Source organism: Takifugu rubripes, chromosome 20 (genome assembly GCF_901000725.2).
Source record: "Takifugu rubripes chromosome 20, fTakRub1.2, whole genome shotgun sequence".
In the NCBI taxonomy this organism is placed as follows: domain Eukaryota; kingdom Metazoa; phylum Chordata; class Actinopteri; order Tetraodontiformes; family Tetraodontidae; genus Takifugu; species Takifugu rubripes.
The window spans coordinates 4580591-4603520 of record NC_042304.1 but is presented as its reverse complement, the minus strand read 5'-3'; the positions used below and the strand labels follow the sequence as shown (position 1 = coordinate 4603520).

General features: G+C 40.9%; 1 protein-coding gene across 4 annotated transcripts in view; it reads left to right on the top strand.

The window, feature by feature from the left end:
• The window catches only part of fryl (furry homolog, like), a 40541-nt gene that overhangs the window by 3824 nt on the left and 13787 nt on the right, over positions 1–22930 (top strand). For 2 of the 4 annotated variants that reach the window (XM_029828442.1, XM_029828441.1), the window contains exons 3-44: positions 4995–5203; positions 6000–6053; positions 6982–7121; positions 7246–7342; positions 8174–8253; positions 8330–8410; positions 8515–8683; positions 9932–10024; positions 10110–10208; positions 10329–10430; positions 12766–12810; positions 14662–14765; positions 14854–14962; positions 15068–15154; positions 15231–15402; positions 15483–15615; positions 15711–15818; positions 15936–16173; positions 16258–16434; positions 16518–16604; positions 16689–16957; positions 17196–17397; positions 17584–17708; positions 17802–17859; positions 17961–18052; positions 18159–18331; positions 18447–18607; positions 18700–18810; positions 18985–19139; positions 19243–19342; positions 19462–19630; positions 19983–20251; positions 20338–20478; positions 20558–20726; positions 20806–20893; positions 21104–21216; positions 21286–21436; positions 21519–21622; positions 21759–21941; positions 22044–22245; positions 22421–22542; positions 22642–22829. In XM_029828442.1, coding sequence (XP_029684302.1) covers positions 4995–5203; positions 6000–6053; positions 6982–7121; positions 7246–7342; positions 8174–8253; positions 8330–8410; positions 8515–8683; positions 9932–10024; positions 10110–10208; positions 10329–10430; positions 12766–12810; positions 14662–14765; positions 14854–14962; positions 15068–15154; positions 15231–15402; positions 15483–15615; positions 15711–15818; positions 15936–16173; positions 16258–16434; positions 16518–16604; positions 16689–16957; positions 17196–17397; positions 17584–17708; positions 17802–17859; positions 17961–18052; positions 18159–18331; positions 18447–18607; positions 18700–18810; positions 18985–19139; positions 19243–19342; positions 19462–19630; positions 19983–20251; positions 20338–20478; positions 20558–20726; positions 20806–20893; positions 21104–21216; positions 21286–21436; positions 21519–21622; positions 21759–21941; positions 22044–22245; positions 22421–22542; positions 22642–22829 — 5729 coding nt within the window. Of the gene's footprint in view, positions 1–84; positions 1362–4994; positions 5204–5999; positions 6054–6981; positions 7122–7245; positions 7343–8173; positions 8254–8329; positions 8411–8514; positions 8684–9931; positions 10025–10109; positions 10209–10328; positions 10431–12765; positions 12811–14661; positions 14766–14853; positions 14963–15067; positions 15155–15230; positions 15403–15482; positions 15616–15710; positions 15819–15935; positions 16174–16257; positions 16435–16517; positions 16605–16688; positions 16958–17195; positions 17398–17583; positions 17709–17801; positions 17860–17960; positions 18053–18158; positions 18332–18446; positions 18608–18699; positions 18811–18984; positions 19140–19242; positions 19343–19461; positions 19631–19982; positions 20252–20337; positions 20479–20557; positions 20727–20805; positions 20894–21103; positions 21217–21285; positions 21437–21518; positions 21623–21758; positions 21942–22043; positions 22246–22420; positions 22543–22641; positions 22830–22930 lie in introns of those variants that run through there. The other 2 variants (XM_029828443.1, XM_011614535.2) reach the window with 2 other exon arrangements.

Genomic DNA, 22930 nt, shown 5'->3' with positions numbered 1-22930 from the left:
ATCCTGAGCTGGATATATATATTGCTCAATGTCATGTGAATCTGGTCTGAGGCTGTGCAAGTGCAGAAAGAAAACAGACTCACTTATGCAACGTGCTAGTTTGTTTATTATTGTCTGTGTTACTATGCTTTAAACCTTTTGGACAAACACTGATGTAATGCCTCCAATGGGTGTGAGCAGCTAGCTCGGGAAGATGATGGTGCTCTGAACTGTGAGACTCTCCAGTAATAGTGTGAGATATCGATGGATACGTGCTTTAAATTCTGCCACAGTTCCGACTCAAACCGGAGAGCAGTTTAAGATTGTTGCATATGCACCCTGTGTTCGATTAATCCCTTCCTTTCTTTCCCATTCTCTCCCATCCTCCTATCCTTCCCCTCCTGCTGCAGTCGGGGGTGACGCATCAGTATTGCTGTAGAGCTTACAGGAAGTGGCGTTTTGATAGGCCAGAGGAGAAGCAGCACAGTAGCAGCTCTGACATGCATATGCATCGCTGAAACCCAGCCAGGGAACACTCGCAGCATTTTGATGACATCATTCGCCCCACACCGCGCTCCCACCTCCCCCCGTTGTGTGTTGAAACAAGCTTGCTCTCACTCAGAGAATGGAGCAGGCATCGGTGAAAGAACCAGAGCTAGCTGGGAAGGGGAGGGGCCGCTTGTAAGCAAATGAAGAGAGAGAAGGCACTTTTGGGGGAGGCGGAGGGTGGTGGACTGCGCTATGATCTACGACTGGCACACACGTACACACAGGAAGGAGAAAGAGACGGAATATCGCAGCGTATTGTTAAGAGTTTTGCCGTAGGCTGTTTTGCTGCTGGGTTGTTTTTTTTACATTTTTTTTAATTTCTATTGTGCAACAAAGTTCGCAGAGGTTTGTCCGTCACCGTTCTGGATTCTTCTGTGCTGGAATGGGGATGCGTGACGGTGTGGACTGGCAAGTGGGCAGCAGGCACTGGTGGAGAATACTTCTCTAACTAGCCAGCTCTACTCTTCTTTCATTCCCCGCTCCGTTTCCGATGCCAGAGAACAGGCTGTGTGAAAAAGAACAACTTGGTGGCACTTCTCGGATCTGTCTTCCTGACCAGCTGCTCACTGCTCTTGTTCTCCACCATGTCTGTAACCATCACCTGTGGAGGGTAGTTTTCATCTCTGCTCAACCGAAAGGAGCCCCATATGTGAAGAGCGTACGCATTTCCTTTTTTTAAATGACATTTCGGTGAAATGTACTTTTGATCAGCCATGTAAAAATCGTCTCCTGTGCTGAACCGAAACTTTGGAGGAACACCATGCTGAGCCTCCAGGATTCCGTATTCTTTGAGATCAGCATCAAATCTCTGCTCAAGTCGTGGAGCAGCAGCTGTGAGTACCCTGCCAAGCCAGCGCTCATGTTTACATTCTTCACCCGGCCACCAGACTTATCTCCTCCACCCAGCAAGGAGACACTTTGCAGCATTATATGTCCGCGTGCAGTGAAATCATGCTCAGAGGTTTCCTGTTTCCTCCCTGTAAGAGAAAAGTGGTTATTAATGGAGTTGTCAGGATGACTGATGGTGGTTCACCAGGCTTGTTTCATGCGTATGCAGGTTGCAGCGGCTCTCTCCTCTCCTCCCGTGTTTATCCTGCTACTGGTTCCTGGTTGTCCATAGATATGCTTTTATTGATGATCATAGTCTCATGGATTAAGGAACACTTTGTTTAAGATATTTCTTTATTTTTCTTTTAATACTTTGACAACAGAAGCCATAATCAGTATTTCCTCATTCGTAGCTCATAGCACAATCTTTATTCTCCATTTTCCTGCCTATAAACCTCTGGCGCTGCTAATCTTCCCTCTTATTGATCTATCTTGTACTTCTCTCCTATTATTAGCTTCCCTTGCAGTGCGTGTCATATTGGCTGTGAAAGAGGATCTGGTTCATTATTCTCCCTGAGATATACAGTATTATACATTGACTTGTTTAGCAATAGTTTTTAGTTTTCAATCTGTCCCATAGCACATTTGTTTGCATTAATCATCAGTTATCTTTAGCAGAAATGGTCTCGGATGTTCACTGCGTTGGCTATGCTTTAGTTCCAGAGCATTAACACATTTTTACAAGGCATTTTTAGGAAAGGAATGTTTATTTTTAATGGAGCAGTAGAGTTGCCCTGCTTAAGGAATGCTGCAGAGAAAGTATCAGCAACATCATCAAAGATCAACAAGAATCACATGAGCCAAGGATTCTTTAGCAAAATAGATTTTCCTTTGTTAATTATGCTGCCTGTTTCTAAAGTGACCCTCAGCTTTTGACCATGAACTTATCAGCTTTGTTTGTTTTGTCCTTCTTAACTTACATTTATAACCATTATTTGTAAGAAATTCCGTTCAAAGACAACAGGATTACACTTCTGAGTGGCATTTAATTTTATTCATAATGTGCACAAATGTTATCATAAGAGGAAGATAAATGATTATTTTATTCCATCAGGAAATGTCTGTCTTATATATGTCACAATATATTCTCTTATTGAATGGGGAAATTAGCTCCTATGGTAAAAGAATCGTGGCAGCACCATTTCTGAACTATAATTATCATTGAAATTAGACCCAGGATCACATAGTTTACAACATGGAATCAAAGCCATCGCATATTTGAGTATGTGAAGGCTGTCGTACACACAGGTTTCATTCATTTATTTATAACTAGTGAAACTACACACTTCTTGGTATTAAAACCAAACCCAGCTTTATTGCTTATGTTCACAGAGGTTCACGCAACCCTTTCCGCCGCTGTGGTTCTATAGTGTGGTATCGAAATGTATAATGTGATGAGGCAAAAATTCTGATTTACTGCCAGTTGTTACGGTCATATTAGTCCTTAATTTTTTGGAAAATATTTGGTATGGAGGAAGAACTCTGCTGTTGATCGTAACATCTAGTGTTTTTAGAGGTACTGAGAGGAAACCTATGAGTGGTGGATGCAGGTGCTGCACTGATAGTTGACTTTCTGCACACAGGACCTCAGGTGCCCAGCCTGGGTGACCATTGGGTTCACGGCCACAATATTTCTTTCCAGATCTCGACCTTTAAAGAGTCCTGGTTGTACCAGACTTCTTTCATTTTAAAATGGCAGGGGCCTCCAAGCTCCTGGGATCCACCAGTGAAGCAGAAATAGTTTTATAGCCTCTATATGTACATTGATTCAGTCCCTTTGATCCGATGGTTTGTTTGTTATTTGTTTGTTTGTTTCCTCAGATATACATTATGAACTGTGATACCTCATGTAGACAGGTGTGTGTCTGCCCAAATCATGCCCACACAGAGACATTAACCACAGATGGACTCCAATGAAGGTGTAGAGATGATCAGGAGAATGGAAGAACCCCAAAACTGAACGATACATACGTCTATATACAATACTATATCATTTATTTTGACAGCCCTTGTTCTTATACAAAGTTAAAAGGGTTTTAAGGACATACTATCTTGGCTGTAGGAGATAACAAACCACAAAAAGTGTCTGTCATGGAAGAAGGAGCAAACCTACATCAGGCAGTATTTTTTCTTTTATTTTAAGAAAATGGGAACACAATGATGTTATACAATTCTGACAGATTAACTGGTGATAATCTGGGATAATGTGATGGTCAAGGTTCAGTGCCCAATGGCTGGTTTCCCACAGTAAACTTTTGTGTACAATGTTTTAAAAGGTAGCCTTAAAAAAAAATTAAAAAAAAATCTTGGTTTGAAAGGTTTTAGTTTCTGCCTGGAATTAAGGATTTTGTGCAGCTTTCTGGCAAAAATGAAACTGTTCTAATGGGGATTCACAATCTTTATGACACCGAGTAAAATGTCAATCATAATGATAATAAAAATAACATAAGAAATAAAATTTAGACTCGCTGTCTTTTGGACCCAAGACGTCATCCAGTTTGGTACTGAAATGTGCCACAAATGCTACTTTTTTGGAAGTTAAAATGGGTCTGATACCAGGGTTCAGCCTCACAACTTTTATTTTCCAGCATGACGAATTAGCTCTGACAAGATCCAACACTATATGTGGCACAAAATAAGGTCCAACTTCAAATGTAACCGAGGTGGGACGATGTCCTCAAAGCCCCAACAAATGTCAAGAGGGTCTTTTACATATTATCCCCAATCCCTGCTTCAGGATTTTGCATTTAAATTTGACTGGGAAAAGAAACCTTGTCTTTAGGTCACAGATGAGTCACTGAGTGCAGCTTCAGCGAGTGCTGCTGCTGGTTTAAAATAGGGACCATTGAACCACTTCTGTTTCTGTTGTGATGATGTTTTTCTCTCTTGCATCAACTTTAAGCAAATACTGATTTGACTGCTAGTTTGTCTTCGGGAGAAAATAAAGCTCATTTCAAGTACTTCAAGTAAAGATAAGAAGAAATGTACTATTTTGTATTTTTTAAATTTAAATAACAAATGCACACGTGAAAGATTTAAACAAACTTCAGTTGGGAAAAAAAGAAGAAGGCTGGCAACTACTGTTGAAAATCACAGTGGAAGTTAAGTTATTTCTGATTGAGCAGTGTGACAGTTGTGAAATATAAACACAGATTTTTTTTTTTTGCCTTCCCCCCCCACACGTTCATCACTTTCGTTTCCCTTGGTGGTACTTTAAGTTAATATAGAAAATTCTTTTGCAAAAATGAGCATTCATCAGTATTTCTCTGGCTCTGCATCAGGCTTCTTCTTTTATCACACTTAACGTTTCACAACGTGATCACAATATGATTATCCTTGTTAATTTTTTTAAGGTTATTCACCTCACTGTGGGCAAATGTCTCATTTTAGAACCTTGGAAAAAATGTGGTCGGTTGTTGAGTCAGTTTGCCTTTTTTGGAAATGTCTGGGCTGCTTTTAATTAGACATAGACCATGACACTGCATGTTTAACCAGGCTACTTATTAAATATGGTCTTTTAATTTAATGAGCTACTCTTGAATGTCACTATATTATTTCCCAACCTTTTCTCTCCACAGCTTCTGCACCAGTCAGTAGCAGCGTGAGCAGACGCCGTGCCCCCTCCTCAGTGACTCCCCTCTCGTGGGAGAAGCAAAGCATTGCCGCCATGTCAAGCATCACCATTGACCCCGAGCTGAAGCCCGGGGAGTTTGTCATAAAGAGTCTGTTTGCTGAGTTTGCTGTGCTGGCTGAGAAGAAGATTGAGATGGTGATGGCCGAGCCGCTGGTGAGTCTGCAGAGGCTGACATCTGGTGTCAAAACACACAGGAAATGAAATTTGTAACACAAGGAATCATTTGGTGCTGTCGAAACAGGCTTTTGCAACCGAGTCGCATTCCTTTTAAACTGGCACAAGAGGAACATCAAAATACTCATCCTGTGTATATACAAATATTACTGTCAATGCAGAATGTTTAATTAAAGCTGGTCAGTAACATAATTTATTATAAATGATTGCATAAATTAAGAGGCATTAAAAATGAGTAAGCCATTTATTTTTCACAAGCTCGGGCCATTGTTATGATCATATTTACTGGAATACAGATAATTTGAATGTCACAAGCTTCTCAGGATGTTGTGTAAAGACATCTGTGTCCTGAAGGTCCCTTACCTGGTTAATCAGTATTCCTATTACGGTTGTGAGTTAAAAAATGGAAGCTAGCATAAAATGTTTGCGTGAATAGTTTTCTGTCATTGTAAAATGTTTGTGAGTTCAGTTGAATAGTGTATATGTAGTGTAATAGTGTCCAAACTAGAGAAAGTGTGTAAAGGTGGTTGATGCAAACACTGATGACGACGTTGAAAGAAGTAAAAGGTTCAGCAGCAGTGATGTGAGTGACTCTGCAAAAAAAATCTGCTGCTCAGCTTCTTTAATTGTGATAATGAAGTTTTGGAAAAGGGTTAGGGTTAGGTGGTTTTTGGTGGTTTTATTGCTTTGGCCAAGCAGAATATTAATGTGCTTTCACACTGTATCATGGGGTTTCTGGTTCATTTACTCTTTGACTCTCTTACGTATGTTGCAGGAGAAACCCCTGTCCCGCTCCCTTCAGAGAGGGGAAGATGCACAATTTGACCAGGTCAGTATGTTCGCACTCAGAACCTCCAGGTTAATGAGGCATTTGGCTTCTTCTGGGCCACTCTCCCCATTTTGTTTCCTCTGCCAGTGCGTAATATCTGAATCCCCAGTTCCTATCACTGTGACCTGTCTATGCCTCATCGGTAGCTGCTGCAGAAGCTTATACAATAGGCCCGTCTGCTGCAGAATGCTTTTTCAGCACTGCACAAAGCCAAAGAGGATACGGTGCTATAGATCCATCTGTCCCATTGTAAACCAGGAAGAGAAAATGAGTATAGAGAGTGCAAAATTGAGTGCAGAATTGCTGTGTCACTCCTGACTACTAAATCAGTATTAGGCACTGGAGTGTATCTCTGTGACAGTGTAAGGGTGGACAAGCAGGTGCCCATGTCTCTTACGCCCAGCCTCTTTATAATGTTGCATTTGTCCTAGAATTGTTTTTACTCTCTTCAAAAACACGTAAATACAGACCAGCTCCTTAAATGAAATATGCCGAATCATTTTCTGAACACTTGCATGACACATTTTTATATTTTGCAATGGAAAAACAGCTGAAACAAACCATCAATTATCGAATCTTTTAAGGGGGAAAAATGCGCACGACATAAGCTCATGCAATGAATTACAACATGTGATAAATAACTGTATATTTCAGCGACCATCAGTATGAAAAGGCCATAAACTAAAAATCATTTTTGGATTGGGAGAATAACATTATTACTTCATAAATCTTGTCTGTTTACTTGGAACTATCCAGTAGAATCATGTTGTCTTTATCACAACACCACCTTTTTTTATTCGTACTCACTCTTTACCTGGAACTATATGATTATTTATACATTTCACATGTATAATGGAGGGATAATTACTACATTTGGTGCACACAGTAATGTCTGTAATGCGTATTAATTTTCTGATTCCTTCCCCAGTTAATAAGCTCTATGAGCTCAATAGCAGAACACTGTTTGCCCTCCCTACTTCGCACACTGTTTGACTGGTACCGGCGGCAGAGTGGCACTGATGACGAGTCATACGAGTACAGGCCTCGCTCCAGCACCAAGTCCAAAGGGTGAGATGCTGTGGATTTTCTTTTATTCTTGTTTTTCCAACTGTGTATATTGAGTGATTGTGGTTGTTTTTTTTGCTGTTGTAGAGAAAACATCTATTCATTGTTTGCATTTATGTGTTTGTAGTGATGAACAGCACCGGGATAAAGATTATCTTCTGGAACGGAGGGACTTAGCCATAGATTTCATTTTTTGTTTAGTTTCAGTGGAGGTTCTGAAACAGGTGAGCTTTTTGCATCCCGATTTACATGTTTTTAAATTCTATTTTCCAGTTAAACTGCAGAGGTCATATTTGTCAAACGCTACCAGCTGAGATAGAATAAGGGAGAGTCTCTGTATGTACTTAGACCAATATGACATGTGCTTATATCATTTTTATTGCAGTAGTGGGTCATTTCAGGCCATTGTGGAGTTTATTTTATCGGCCATTGGTCTAAACCACATTTGTTCATTTGTATTTCCATTATCACATTTCCTATTCAAAGCTCCATCTTTGCCTTTATAGGCCACCAATATGTGGTGTCTGTTTACAAGATAATCCCTTTAAAAACAGAATGATGAACCAATCTGAAAGCACTCTAAACTGGCAGCATGCTTAAAACTGTAATTTCATACAATACTAACTGCTACAGAACTATTAGTATTGTTTGTGTACCCATAGATTTGTGGAATTGAATTTGAATTTCAGGATTTACCTCCAGCTATCTTGTAAATAAATAAATCCAGTTAATTGTATTTTTAAAAATGCAAATCCTCAATAAGAGCATTTCCTGCTGCAATGCTCCATATCTTATGCTCGAATGTTCATTATGAAAACTGTCTTCCACAAGCACAAAGTGGAGTGCACACCATAGAAACAGCCTCCCAGCTCTCTGCTGAGGCTGTTTCTAGCCACATCCAAGCCACATTCTGAGTTAAAAGCCAATCTCCCAGGAAACCGGTGCTAGGTTTTCTATGACATTCCTCTTGCTTGGGTAAAGAGGATGGTAGCAATGAGAGATTCAAGCCTTCTAATAAAGCAAATGCCATGACCGTGGCTGTGCTCCTCTTCCAGATACCTCTTCATCCTGTGCCAGATGTGTTAGTACATGAAGTTCTAAACCTGGCGTTCAAGCACTTTAAACACAAAGAGGGGTGAGCAATATTTCTGTAATATCTGTAGTTATAGAACGTTATCCACCAGATAAATATGCTATACTTTCCTCATCAGATACTGTGGTCCCAATACCGGCAATGTCCACATCATTGCTGATCTGTATGCAGAGGTCATTGGAGTCCTGACACAGTCAAAGTAAGGACCTGATTTCTAATTTTGATGCACCTCAACCGAATGTACATCTCTTAGGAGTTTATTTAAGTGCAGTGTATCTTTATCTGTGATGTGTGTATGCTTAGGTTTCAGGCAGTCAGGAAGAAGTTCATCACCGAACTGAAGGAACTCAGGCTAAAAGAGCAGAGTCCCTTTGTGGTCCAGAGCATTATCAGTCTCATTATGGGCATGAAGTTTTTCCGGGTCAAAATGTATCCTGTGGAGGATTTCGAGGCTTCATTTCAGTTCATGCAGGTAAATTATAGTTGGCAATGTTGTTCTGGAGTGATTGTTGTGCGTGTTTGTACTTCAGTGTCTCTGATAGAATTCTGGCCCCACAAATGTATTTCTTCCTCTTTTTTTCAAGAGATCACCTTTTCTTATTTTAATCAGTTTACAATTGTTTTGTAAAAACAAACTTTTTCACCCTCTCCTTTAAAGCTTTTCTGAACTTTCCTTCAAACCTCATGTTCACTCCCTACACGCTTCACTGTTGTATGATAGAAACGAGAATAAATTCAAAGACTATTTTTGACATCTGTCCCTACAATTTGTTTGTTCTTCAAAATAAAACACATTTACATCTACTCTTTAGTGAGCTTAGACAGGGAAGTATAATATCGACTTTACAGTCCCCTGAAAAATATTTCCTGTCTATATCTAATGAATTAATAAGTCAATTATATTGTTATGAACCTTCAGATATGCATAAAACGTGCACTTGGCTTTGTGTGATTTGCCATCATTGACATCCTGGGCAGCACAGCAGTTGAACCAGACGGTAAACACAGTCTAACCCAGTGGTGGGTCCCTGTGTTGCCATATTGAGTTATTTTCCACTGCTCCTTTCAGCAGCTTTGTTTTTGGCCTTTTTGCCTGAAGAATTCCACTTTATGTGGCAACACCCATGTGAGTCATTTACTGTCCTGCTGTTACAATCAGAGATGTGTGTTCAGCTTCCTCAGTGACCAACCTGCATTTAGTGTGTTCATGCCCATCGCTGCCCATGGCAAGCATCAGTGAGGCGTGTTTGCTAAATTGCATCAGACATTTTATTTTACTGCTGCCTTTGTTCAAACTCAGCTGCTCTCATAAAGTCAGATGAGTAACGATCAAAGGTGAGGCTTGCCAAGGTGTGTGTGTGTGTGTGGGAGATAGACTTGGTTCAGAATTGTGAATTAGGCTGCCATTAATCTTTATACATTGAAACACATCGATGGTAGTTTATTATCAGCCTTTCCTTTCACTTTTCATCATGATTCTATCCATGGACAATTAGCAATGCAGGACATCCACTCTTCTTTTGAATGTGCTTCTTTTAAATTGTTGATCGAATTGAATTCCTCTGCAATAATTTGTATGAAAAATAATGCCATTTATTGTGAGCAACATTAGTGAAATGTACTCCAGTATAACTAAGTCAGTGTTCCCATTTCACAAATACTGTAAATGTTTGAAGCAAACCACCAGTTAACACTCGTGACCTGTATGTGGATCTTTCAGGAGTGTGCCCAGTATTTTCTGGAAGTCAAGGATAAAGACATCAAGCATGCTCTGGCAGGCCTTTTTGTTGAGATCCTTATTCCTGTTGCAGCTGTGAGTCATTTATGTTAAAACCTTTTTGCACTGATTTATTCTCTCACATGACAATCTGAGAGATGACAGACTTGTTCATCCTCAGGCGGTGAAAAACGAAGTCAACGTGCCCTGTCTGAAGAACTTTGTTGAGATGCTGTACCAGACAACATTTGACCTTAGTTCCAGAAAGAAGCACTCTTTGGTAATACTGTTTTTATGTCTCCCTTTATACTCCTGTTCCTATTTGTTTAACCTATTTCTTGTATTTTTTTCCCCCTCTCTACCCTGAAAGTAAGGCTGACATTATTCCCTCTCTCCCCAGGCTCTCTACCCTCTGGTGACATGCTTGCTGTGTGTTAGTCAGAAACAGTTCTTCCTGAACAACTGGCACATCTTCCTCCAGAACTGCCTTTCTCACCTTAAGGTATTATCAGAGCTGGGCTTCACTCATAGCCCATTTCAAAATGCTTTCCAAAGTATGAAGAATCCATACTGTAGGTTTTAAGGCCTTGATTGTTCTGATAAAACACCTGACCCGACCTTAATGAAACATTCAATTATGACCGCAGTAAATTCATGATGATGATTTCCCTCTTTTGAAGCTCACGTATTATTGCTGGTTAAAAAGGTTGTCCCTGTTTTTACTGACCTGGGTGCTGCAATCATTGGAACCGTCGTGGGCGTGATTGATTGCTGGGTACTTTTGTCTGTCTGAAGATCACAGTACTTTATCAGCAGCAGCCAGATCTGAAAAGGGAACAGCACTCGATTTAATGACGACTTTTATTTGTCGCAGTTAAATATGATTACCATTCATAAAAATAAAATAAAAGAAGTTAATTGACTAATTATTCACTTTTGAACTATCACAATTTCTTTCAAGTTTTCAACTTTCCTTGTGTTTTCAAGTGCTGTTTTATTTCAGGTCTGTTAGTAATTCCTTATAAACCAATCAGTAGCGAATCAAAACTGCATTATTCCTGCCTGTTACCCTCATGGAGCCTCATTGACCAAATTCTTGACAGATTGACTCACTGAATGTCCCTTCTGTTCGTTGATCACTGTTCTGTCGAGGTTGTGCGCTCTTGTGGTGGTGTTTAGTTTTCGTTTGTGTGTCTGCGTCGGTACATTTCTGAAATAGCCATCTGTATTTGTATCTTCTTTCATTTTTACATTTTTTAAATGCAGCTGCTTTACATTGAAATCAACAGTGTTTTTGGAGTGATTGGGCAGGATTCTGGGATGTGTAGCTATTTTTAACCGTGGTGATTTCTCTTAGCTGTGCCCATTCACCAGTTTTGAAAATAGCCGTGTTATCATCTATCAAAGGTTTTCACACAATAGTATTAATTGTAAGTTGGTTGTTTCAATGGTTTTGATAGTTAATGGAAATTCACTCGGTGTTGTCTTCCCATAGAGCTTTCTTACGTCACCCCTTTCCACAAAGGAAATAATTTTTAAATTCAGGAGTGAAAACATGTTGCACAAATAGAAGGAATAGAGTTATCCCTGCTGGAGATCCAAAACAGCTCACATCTGTTTTCAGGTTTATCGCAAGAACCAAACCCAAGAAGTCCAAATCCAAGCCTATCAAAATATCATTGAACGCCGTGGCTTCATCTGCACTTGTATGATTTGATTACTTATTGTAGGAATCCCACATGGTTCAAATATAATATAGAGCTTTGTGGTGGAGGTGTTGGACATTGATTCGAATAGACTTCTGTCTTGGGTGTCACTGCGTTTCAGCTTTTCTGTTGAGACGGGTGATGTTTTGTGGTTTCTTTTATATTAATTTATGGCTCCAGAGCAAAGTTGACATGTAGATTGATAATCTGCCAAAGATGGTTTTAACAGACAAGAGGTGTGTTGTGTGTAAGCTAATGTATTTTAATTCTGCTGAAATGGAGACATAGTAATACTAAATGGAGCCCACCTAGTTCAGTTAATGAACAACAACCCAAGGGTAAAGTGTAAAAGGTAAATACCATTTGATGTGAATTTTAAAGTTTAATAGGGGGCAGTTGAACGGGTGAATTATCTGCTGGCAACCACTGGGTTTGCCATAAAGTCATTAGAGTTTATAAGTTGCCCTCTGCCCAGCCATGCCTTGAAGTCACTTTCACTCTGTAGGTGTCAAACTCCAGAAGATACAGCAGCAGCAAGCCACTAAAACTAAAAGATACACTAAAACGAACTACAGTGTTCGATATGTCTGTTGAATTCCCTGGATTTATGCCAGGTTACCGCTAGCTTAACCTATTGGGCTTGGAAAAACCCACCTACAGTTGTTGCATGCCAGGAAATAATTTTGGACTCTATTTGTTAACGTTTATAATGGTTTCCAATTGCAATTTTTTAAATTATATTTTCCGCTTCCATTTATATCCACTTCTTTCTTTCTCTGCATTTTTTCTGCCTCACTGTCTTGACACGCCTTTGCTTTTGCATGATCACCTTTCCTCATTTTGCAATCTGAAACCCAATCAGTCTAACATCATATGGATTTTTTTTCTTTTTCTAATCAGTAGAATTTTACTAATTCCTAAATCCAGAATTACCATGTTAAGCAGTTCACTGTGTTTGACTGCACATGGATTAACCTACAGTTACTTTGACAAGAGTATAGAAAAAGATGCTGGACTACTCTTGTCATTTTATGTTTTTATTTATGTTTCAACGTGCATGTGCCCCTCCCCAACTCTGCATCCTTTATCTGCTGCCATTTGATCTTTTTTTCTCACACTGACTCGCTCCAGATGCCGTCTAACAACAGCATCCGAAAGCAGATTGAGACACTACAGGTGAGTTGTCTTAAGTCAGTGGCCTGCCTGGTGCGTCCATTCCTTTGACAGCTCCACAACCCTAGGGTAGTTAGGGTAGTTCATCCTGTGAGTGCTCCCTGGTAAAAATTATGTTAAGGTTTTAATTTGAGTTGAAAAATAAACTGTGTGATGTTGGTTTAGGGCTTGTAGGAGAGATGGTTTATGGTGATGGCTTTTGTCAGATTAGTGGTGCATATACATGCTTATACTGTACTCATTTATTATTAGTGGCAGTATAAAACAACACATTTATCAGTTCACCTCTCAGTGCTGTTGCCTTATTAGAATTTCCCCAGAAATCTGTGCACACATTGCAGTGGTTTAGACCCCAACAGCTGTTATTGGGCCACTTGTTTTTACATACCCATTTGATTTATTCCCTGCGCACATATTGTAAAATTATTTTGGTCCTCTGGTCCTTTTTTACGTTAGAAAAGCATTTGATACAGATTCATTTGAATTTGTTTTTGCTCTTCAAATTAGAAGTGCTATGAAATGTTTACTTTATAATATGCACAATGATAATGGTAACACACAGCTATATGGTGGAGTGTATCAGAAATGGTCTATTATCAACACCCCTTTGCAAAAGAGTTGAGTTGATGCAAATCTGGTTTGCATCAACATTGCTGCAACCTTTTGTGACCTGTTGGCACGATGTTATGCCGGCAAACGTAGAATATAATCACAGGATTTATCATTGCTTAAAAGAAATTAAGCTGGTTCCTCAGGAATATCACTGTAATCATCATCAACATCTAACTGACGCAGCACGTTGTCCTATTTGTTTTATCTTTTTATTGCGAAATAATAAAGGGTGGCAGTTAAATTGTACGCCGTTGCCTCTGTTTAGAGTTTGTGGATCTATCATAAAATCCCCAATCTCATGAGAAAACGGTGATGTTGGTCAGAAGAAATGAAGGAAAAACTCCTCTACAGTAGCCATAACAACAAAAGAACAAATATGGAAATAACAAATCGAGCATATCCTTTTGCGTAGAAACACTGCTAAATAAACCTGTGCAGTATGTCTTGGTGAAACGTGAGTGTGTGGAGGAATTTAATTTATATGTCTACTAAATACTAAAGGATGTCTTATTAAAAATATCTCATATGCTGTGGATTCAGAAGTTTGTTTAATTGGCCAAAATAGAGGAAAAATCCACAGACACTTTGCAAATCATTTGGAGTGGGTGTAACACCTAAATGGAATAAGTTACAGAAATGTTGATGGATGGATATTTTCAACACACCCGTTTCTGCCCAAACCGCTTACATGTTTTAGTTGTTATCCTGCTTGGTTGGTCCAAAAACGTCCCAAAGACTTACTGGAGCATGGGATTTGAACCTGGGATGCAGTTTATTACTCTTGTGGTAATTGTGTGTTAATGTGTCCTCTGAATGTGTTTATGTCGGCTTCTATTCGGGGGAAATTCAGAACTCTCTTTGTCATTGCCTTTGTTTCATTACTGCATACTTTCTCTATTTTATTCACGTAGTCCTGAAAAGTCATCGGTTTCTCATTGTCGGGATGTTTCTATGAAGGGTTGCAATTACAAATGCATTTATTCGTTATCCTGTGACTAAAAATGTATTTAAAGGTTCAGTATTCAGAAGCCTCTCAATGAATGCGGCGAGATGCTGTTGACTGTGTGTGAGGGTCTGGAAGTGGACTTGATTGTAACCATTATGACCCGAGTTGTGTTGTGTATGTTTTGTCATTAGTTTTGTGTTTGATCGGTGCATCCCAAGTGACAAACACCCAGATTTTACAGGTGAGTGATGAATTGCTTATTGATGTAGCTAAAGGGATTGTTTTTACTTTCCCAGAACAAAGACCCCAAAATGTCCCGTGTGGCGCTGGAGTCGCTCTACAGACTGCTCTGGGTTTATATCATCAGGATCAAGTGTGAGAGCAATACAGTAACCCAAAGGTTAGTTTTAGGATTGACACATCAACATATTTTGTAAAAATATTGGTTACAATGAAGTAACCTCAACTTCTTTCTTTTCTTGCTCCAGTCGGCTGCTCAATATCATTTCAGCACTTTTCCCCAAAGGCTCCCGGAGTGTTGTTCCCAGAGACACACCCCTCAACATCTTTGTTAAGATCATCCAGTTCATAGCTCAGGTGACCTGCAGGATTAATGAATGTGCCTGCTTTCAGAGCAGATCCAGACTTGAGGGAATTGTGAGGAAATAGCTAAAAGGATGACCTCTTCCCTCTCTGTTACAGGAAAGACTAGATTTTGCTATGAAGGAGATAATCTATGACCTCCTGTGTGTGAGCAAGTCTCACAAAACCTTTGCCATTAACCCAGAGGTAAGGTAGAGTTATGAGCGTTGACTAAACCTCTATTTTGTCATACCTTACATCTTCTCCCTGCTCTGCCTGACAGAGGATGAACATTGGTTTGAGGGCCTTCTTGGTGATTGCTGACAGTCTGCAACAGAAAGATGGTGAACCTCCTATGCCGACAACAGGCATCATCATGCCTTCTGGGAACACTCTGCGGGTCAAAAAGATCTTCCTCAACACCACTCTTACAGATGAGGAAGCCAAGGTGATAGGTAGGTTGGAGTTTTGATCCTCGCTGTTTTTATGGACGCCATCTGACTTGTGTGTAATAGTTGTGCTGGGATGGTTTCAGGAATGTCGCTGTACTATCCACAAGTAAGAAAGGCCTTGGATAACATCCTACGGCACTTGGACAAGGAAGTAGGGCGTTCAATGAGCATGACCAACATACAGATGTCCAACAAGGAGCCAGAGGACATGATTACGTACGTAGCCAAATCTTGATTTGTACTGTATGTTGTGTTCCATGGCTTTGCATCCCTCTGATAAGCAAGCTTCCAATGAAATGTTTGTGCCACAGGGGTGAGAGGAAGCCAAAGATCGATTTGTTCCGTACGTGTGTGGCCGCCATCCCAAGACTGATACCAGATGGCATGAGCAGACAAGACCTAATAGAGCTTCTAGCAAAGTAATTGACCTTCCTTTTGACTTTTCACACACACCTTTCCATTGAGTACAGCGTTGTTTCATAGGACCCACACAGATAATATTATTCTAAACATTTCCCTTCCTGTTTCCTCTCTAGACTGACCATCCATATGGATGAAGAGCTGCGGGGCCTTGCCTTCACTACTCTTCAGGCCCTCATGGTGGACTTCCCAGAGTGGCGAGAAGATGTTCTCTCAGGCTTTGTTTACTTTATTGTCCGTGAGGTAACTGATATCCACCCTTCGCTACTGGACAATGCTGTCAAGATGCTACTGCAGCTCATCAGTCAGTGGCGGCAGGCAGTGCAGAGCAGCAATAAGACCCACAACGTGCAGGTGGGGCACGTTTCTAATATATTCATTTAAATTCGGTGGAAAGTTTAGAATGCGCTTTAATTCAAAGTTTGTTTTGTTCAACAGGGCGCAGGCAGAGGCCATTCTCTGTCACTGGAACGCACTCCTATTTTGGGGGTGCTGCACATGGTGGAGGGGTTAGCACTGGTGGTGCTTTGCAGCTGCCGCCCCGCTACGCGGAGGCTTTCTGTTAACATCCTCAAGGAAGTCCGAGCACTGCACACTGCTCTGGGAATCGGCAGGGTAATTGCTTCCTGTCACTGTTTTTTTTTCTTTTAAAGAGGCTTTTGATGAGCTCTATTTCTGACATCTACCCATCATTTCAGGGTGATGAAGAATTGGCAATTGATGTTATGGACAGATTAAGTGCATCGATTTTGGAAAGCTTCATTCATCTTACCGGAGCTGACCAGGTATAATTGTCATCTCTTTCCAAAATACTGCGTCTTACACATTATGCATATGTGGAACATAATTGTAACCTGTTTTCTTTGTAGACAAACTTGCTGTACTGCCCCAGTGGAATTGATCTTCAGACTCTTGCAGAATGGAGTTCCTCACCAATCAGTCATCAGTTTGATGTAGTCAGCCCCTCACACATTTGGGTGTTTGCCCATGTTACCCAAGGCCAAGACCCTTGGGTCATCAGCTTCTCCAGCTACCTGAGACAGGAACACCTGCCTAAACATTGCCCCACTGCAGTTAACTATGCCTGGATGTTTGCCTACACCCGCCTGCAACTGTTATCTCCACAAGTTGACATCAAGTATGTTTTCACAAGGCTTGGTCTTTATGCCCAGTGTACACGTAACTTACGTTTTAGGCTCTTTGTACGAAACAGGGGAGAGTGTCTTTGTGATGATGCAATGTGATAGGCTTCTTCTCTTAGTCAAGTAATTTACAAGACTATGGAGACAAAAGCAACCAAAGGCAAATGTTTTATGTGTATCCTCACCTGTTCTTTCTGTCCCTGAACATTAACCTGTCCTCTCTGTCTGTTCCAGTAGCCCAATCAATGCCAAGAAAGTGAACAGTCTGAACAGTAGTGACTCCTACATTAGTCTCTGGAGAAACTACTTGATTCTGTGCTGCAGCTCTGCCTCACCCTCCATGTGTTCCTCATCCTCCAACCCTGGCTCCGTCCGCTGCTCCCCGCCTGAGACGCTGGCGTCCACCCCAGACAGTGGCTACAGTTATGAGTCAAAGGTTAAGAGTGTGGAACAGATGCCACTTTGTGCAGTCAGATTTAAAATCTCTTAAAACAGTGCAGTGCTTATTTATTTCCCTATATCTATTTAGACACTTAGGTTAATTTGGTAAAAGCTCAAGAATATTTACTTGGATTACTTGTTTATTTCACCTCTGACCTGCTCTTTCTCTTTGTGATAATAGATCGTTGGCACTCCGTCCCCCTCCTCCCTTTTCAAACACATTGTTCCGATGATGCGCTCTGAGAGCATGGACATAACAGAGTCTCTTGTGTTGGGGCTTGGCAGGACCAACCCTGTGGCCTTCAGGTACTAACAGCTCTACATTAATATTCATCCATCTTAATTTTTTTCGATGATATACTTTTTGTCTGATTTGTCATAAACATTTTCGCCCTTCAGAGATTTGATAGAGGAGCTCAATCCCATCATAAAAGAAGCTCTTGATAGAAGACCTGAAGTAAGTGCACCTTGACTTTGAGGTTGTCCCAGTACAGACCTACAATTCTGTCAATGATTGATAGTATCCGGAGTTAAAATGCCACACTCTCCCACCTACAGAACATGAAGCGACGCAGGCGTCGTGATGTCCTCAGGGTCCAGCTGGTCCGGATATTTGAGCTCTTGGCTGATGCTGGTGTCATCAGTCAGATGTGTGTAATAATCGTTATGTTTATGGACAGTGTGAATAAAAAGCATGTAGGATTTTATGTGACACCTTAGTGACCATCATCTTCTTTTTGTTCAATCTTTTCTCAGTGCCAGTGGAGGGTTAGATGGGGAGAGCCACTCTCTCAACAGCACGTTGCTTGAGTATGTTGATCTCACCAGGCAGTTGCTTGAGGCTGAAAATGACAAGGACTCTGACACCCTGAAAGACATCCGCTGCCACTTCAGCGCACTTGTGGCCAATATTATTCAGACCGTTCCAGGTATGCATATCGTATTTCACTACTTCGTGTTTTCATTAATTGGACTATTCCAAGCGCATCGGGTTTTAAAAATGACACATTCTAATGTATTAATGCTGTTCATTGGGGAGTGTAGTGCACCAGAGGCGGACCATCTTCCCTCAGCAGTCCCTTAGGCACAGTCTCTTCATGCTCTTCAGCCATTGGGCCGGTCCCTTCAGCATCATGTTCACGCCACTTGACCGTTATAGTGACAGAAATATGCAGATCAACCGCCATCAGTATTGTGCTCTAAAGGTACACACATAAGACCATTTTTATGCGGAGTAGAATTTATTAACACATATTATTGCTATCTGATCACAATGTCAACATTTAAATTGTTCTAGGCCATGTCGGCAGTGTTGTGCTGTGGACCTGTAGCTGACAATGTTGGCCTTTCCTCTGATGGTTATCTGTACAAGTGGCTGGACAACATCCTGGATTCTCAGGACAAGAAGGTTAAATAAACAATTTTCTATTTCATTTTTTGTATATTCATCCCCATAGAACCTCCAAATGGATCATAGAGGTACACTGTAAAAGATATGGGGAATACTTCGATCACACAATTCAGGTCTTTAATAAAATATTCCAGGTGAAAGTCCTAGCAATTTTTCAATGATCTCCTCCAGGTTCACCAGTTGGGTTGTGAGGCTGTGATGCTGCTGCTGGAGCTGAATCCAGACCAGAGCAACCTCATGTTTTGGGCAGTGGATCGCTGTTACACAGGTTCTCGTCGTATGGCGTCCGGTTGCTTCAAGGCCATTGCAAATGTCTTTCACAACAGGTAGCATTACTCCAGAACCCTGAGAGAAAAAAAATAAAATAAAAAAATAAGTTCATTGGGCTCATGCCAGGCCTTTGCTAATCTTTTTTTTTTTCCTGGATAGGGACTGCCAAATTGACACCGTGGTGCTGATGAACCTAATTTTGTTCAAGGCTGCTGATTCTTCAAGGGACATTTATGAAGTAGCCATGCAGCTGTTACAGGTTAAAATTCCTTTTTAAAGTCAACATTATTTTATTCAACATCTACTTGGAGCATTGTTCTCTTTAGTTTTGCCATTAATCGAATTTGGTCTTTTCATGTGTTTGTGTGTCACAAGTAGATCCTGGAACCCAAGCTCTTTCGTTACACTCACAAATTGGAGATCTTACGGGTTGATGGTATCTTGACTCCTCCCTCTCCGTTGCCGCACCTCTACTCTGTGTCTTACTACCAGCTGTCTGAGGAACTTGCAAGAACTTACCCAGAGCTTACGCTACCCATCTTCTCAGGTTTGCTGTTTCACCATTTTTAACAATTTGGGGGAAGCAGTTGTGGAATCACTGTGTGTATAAAAGCATTATAACATGGTGACATGCACTTTGTTGGGTAGTTTGAAAAGCAAGTGAACACCTACTTCATACATTCTCAGAACTCTATGAAGGCAGTTACTTAATTGGTAAAATGCCATCATTAAGTAATTTTGATTGATTCATTATATTTTGCTGTTGGTCCATGAAATTGTTATTTTAGAATAACCTAATACATTAACCACGATGATATACGTCTTGCATCTGAGGTTGCCAGCAACTTTCACATAAGCACAAATGATTAATGGCAAACCTTGTCTTTTTTTGACTCCAGAGATCAGTCAGCGTATCCAGACAGCGCACCCTAGTGGTCGTCAAGTTATGTTACATTACCTCCTACCTTGGATGAACAATGTGGAGTTAGTTGATTTCAAACCAGCCGCACGACGACCAGAGGACTGCGGGAGTGGTGAAGACGATGAAGACGCACATGAGCGGGAAATGATGATGGTCAACAGCAGGCGCTGGCTCCGTGGTGAGGGCTGGGGTTCACCTCGAGCAACCACGATGGTGCTAAATAACCTCATGTTCATGACTGCTAAGGTGATAGACCTGTCTTATTCTAACAGAACAAGGCGAGTTTGGAAACCTGTCTGTTTGGCAACTTTTTTTATTTTATTTTTTTACAGTATGGTGATGAGTTTGCCTGGTCAGAGATCGAGAACGTCTGGACCACATTAGCAGACAGTTGGCCAAAGAACCTCAAAATCATTTTGCACTTCCTCATCAGTATGTCCGGTGTGAACAGTGACCCCAGCCTCCTGCCCTATGTAAGACAAAAGGGTTAACGTCCAATCATCTACATTTCCTGCACTTATATGTTTTTATGGTGTGTGGTATTGTTATCAGGTGAAGCGGGTCGTTGTTTACTTGGGCAGAGATAAGACTATGCAGTTGTTGGAGGAGTTGATGTGTGAGCTTGATCTGACTGATCCTGTTAGCTCAGCAGTCACTCATATGGACAACCCCCCATATTACCGCATCACTTCCACTTACAAAATCCCCTCAGTCACCTCAGGTAAGTTGAAAAGCTGGGCATAACACTACCAATATAGCTTTGGTGTTAGGTGGTTAATGTTGGATCTTTGTCTTCACAGGAACAACCTCCAGCAGCAATACTATGGTGCCAGGAAATGATGGACATCATCATGACTGCAAGATCAAAGACCCTCACTTGGAAGACAGGTAACACTGCACTTGTCCAACATATTTACACATTAGTGGAGTAATGCTCATATGTGTGGAAAAGCTATCACCAAAACACTTACAAAGCATTTAACATACATAACATAGTGTTGGATTTTTTAAAAGTTTGCCATTACTTTTAACTCTACTCAAACAATATATAATAATTAGTGGAGACATCGGATAATTTCAAGTTTGGCTGTTTTACAGTTACACCCACCTGGACATTTACACTGGTCTGAACTCTAACCTGAATCGTCAGCACCATCGCTTGGAATCTCGTTACAGCAGCAGCTCTGGAGGCTCTTACGAAGAGGAAAAAAGTAAGAAGCCAATATTTTAATCCGTTAATACATTTAGAATTATGCCTTACCAGTTGATTCTCTTTGTAGGTGATTCCATGCCAGTTTATGCTAACTGGCGCCTGAAGGTGATGGATCATAACCGGCCAGAGCCTCTTCCCTTTCCTCCTAATGGAGGCTGTTGGTCCCCCCTTGTGGACTACTTGCCAGAGAAAAATTCACCTGCGGTACCACTACACAGGTTTGTCACTGCACACAACCCGCCTTCCCATTTTGGTATTCAGTTATTTGATGCCCATGTCAATTTTTTTTCCTCCCCTCAGGTGCAACATTGCAGTCATCTTACTAACCGACCTAATTGTTGATCATGGTGTCAAGGTGGAGTGGAGTGCCTACATTCATCTTTTGCTACATGCCATTTTCATAGGTAATTTTCTTCTTGCCTTTTATGCATCACATACCACAGATACAATGCCAATTTACCGCATAGTCTTTATCCTGTGGTTGAATTTTCCCCTAGTTGTTAGACCCTGAACTTAGCAAACTAACCTTTAATCCTCCAGGGTTTGATCACCAGCACCCAGAAGTCTATGAGCACTGCAAACGCCTTCTGCTTCATCTGCTGGTTGTCCAAGGAGCCAACAGCAATGTTCAGTCTGTGGCTATGGTGCTGCTACGCAACCGAGACTTTAATGAGTCGAGGGTCCTGACTGTTAAGCCAGTAGCTCCAGAGATGAACCTTACAGGTCAGTCAAAACAGAGAAGACACATACCACCATCATTTAATGTAAGAATGTGAAATAACAGTGGAAACCTGAAGGTATAAATGGTTGTGAATTGTTCTATAGGAGTGCAGGAGGTGTTGCCACATTGTCAGCCATCACCTATGACGGATTCGGGCCTCAGCTCCAGTTCTACATCCTCCAGTATAAGTCTGGGGACAGGGGGGACTGCTCTGTCTCATCTGTCACCCTCACTGCTGAGTGAGGTGGACGTTTCAGCTGATCAGGATGAGAAGATCAAGGGTCTCATTGATTTCATTACGTCAAGGTGAGGAGACGCTGTATTTTGATAAATGACCGTATAATGAGGAACACAACATTTGCTGCTACCACTAAAGCTGTTGCTAACTGTCTCTGCCAATCCCATATGTTTTCTAACTGATTATATATTAAAGGACTTTAAAATGCTCTTTCAAAAGAATGGTTCTGACCTTACCTTGCAGAAAACGGGGCCCACTCTGGAATCACGAGGATGTTTCACCTAAGAACCCAAACATTAAGAGTGCTGATCAGCTCAGTGTTTTTGTCAGACATGTTGTGAATGTATTCAAACAGTCTCAATCAGGTTTGTATGGTTTTAAATAGCTGTTTATGTTGATGTTAAATAGCACAGTACTTCAGTATCCTAATTTATATTTTCTTTGTGGTGGTTTTACTCACTCAGGTTTCCAGCTTGACTCTTTGCTGAGCGAAGTAGCCCTGCAAACAGCTCTGTCATGCTCCTCACGCCATTATGCCGGCCGTTCCTTCCAGATTTTCAGGGCACTCAAGCAGCCTTTAACTTCAGCCTTACTGTCAGATATTCTTTCTCGATTGGTCGAGACTATAGGAGACCCGGGAGAAGAGGCTCAGGTAAGAGAAATAGTTGAAGTTAAAAAAAAAAAAAAAGCATTTTCTCTGATTTTTAGGTTTGAAATGACTCGTTGCTAGTTGTCAAATTCTTCTGATCCACT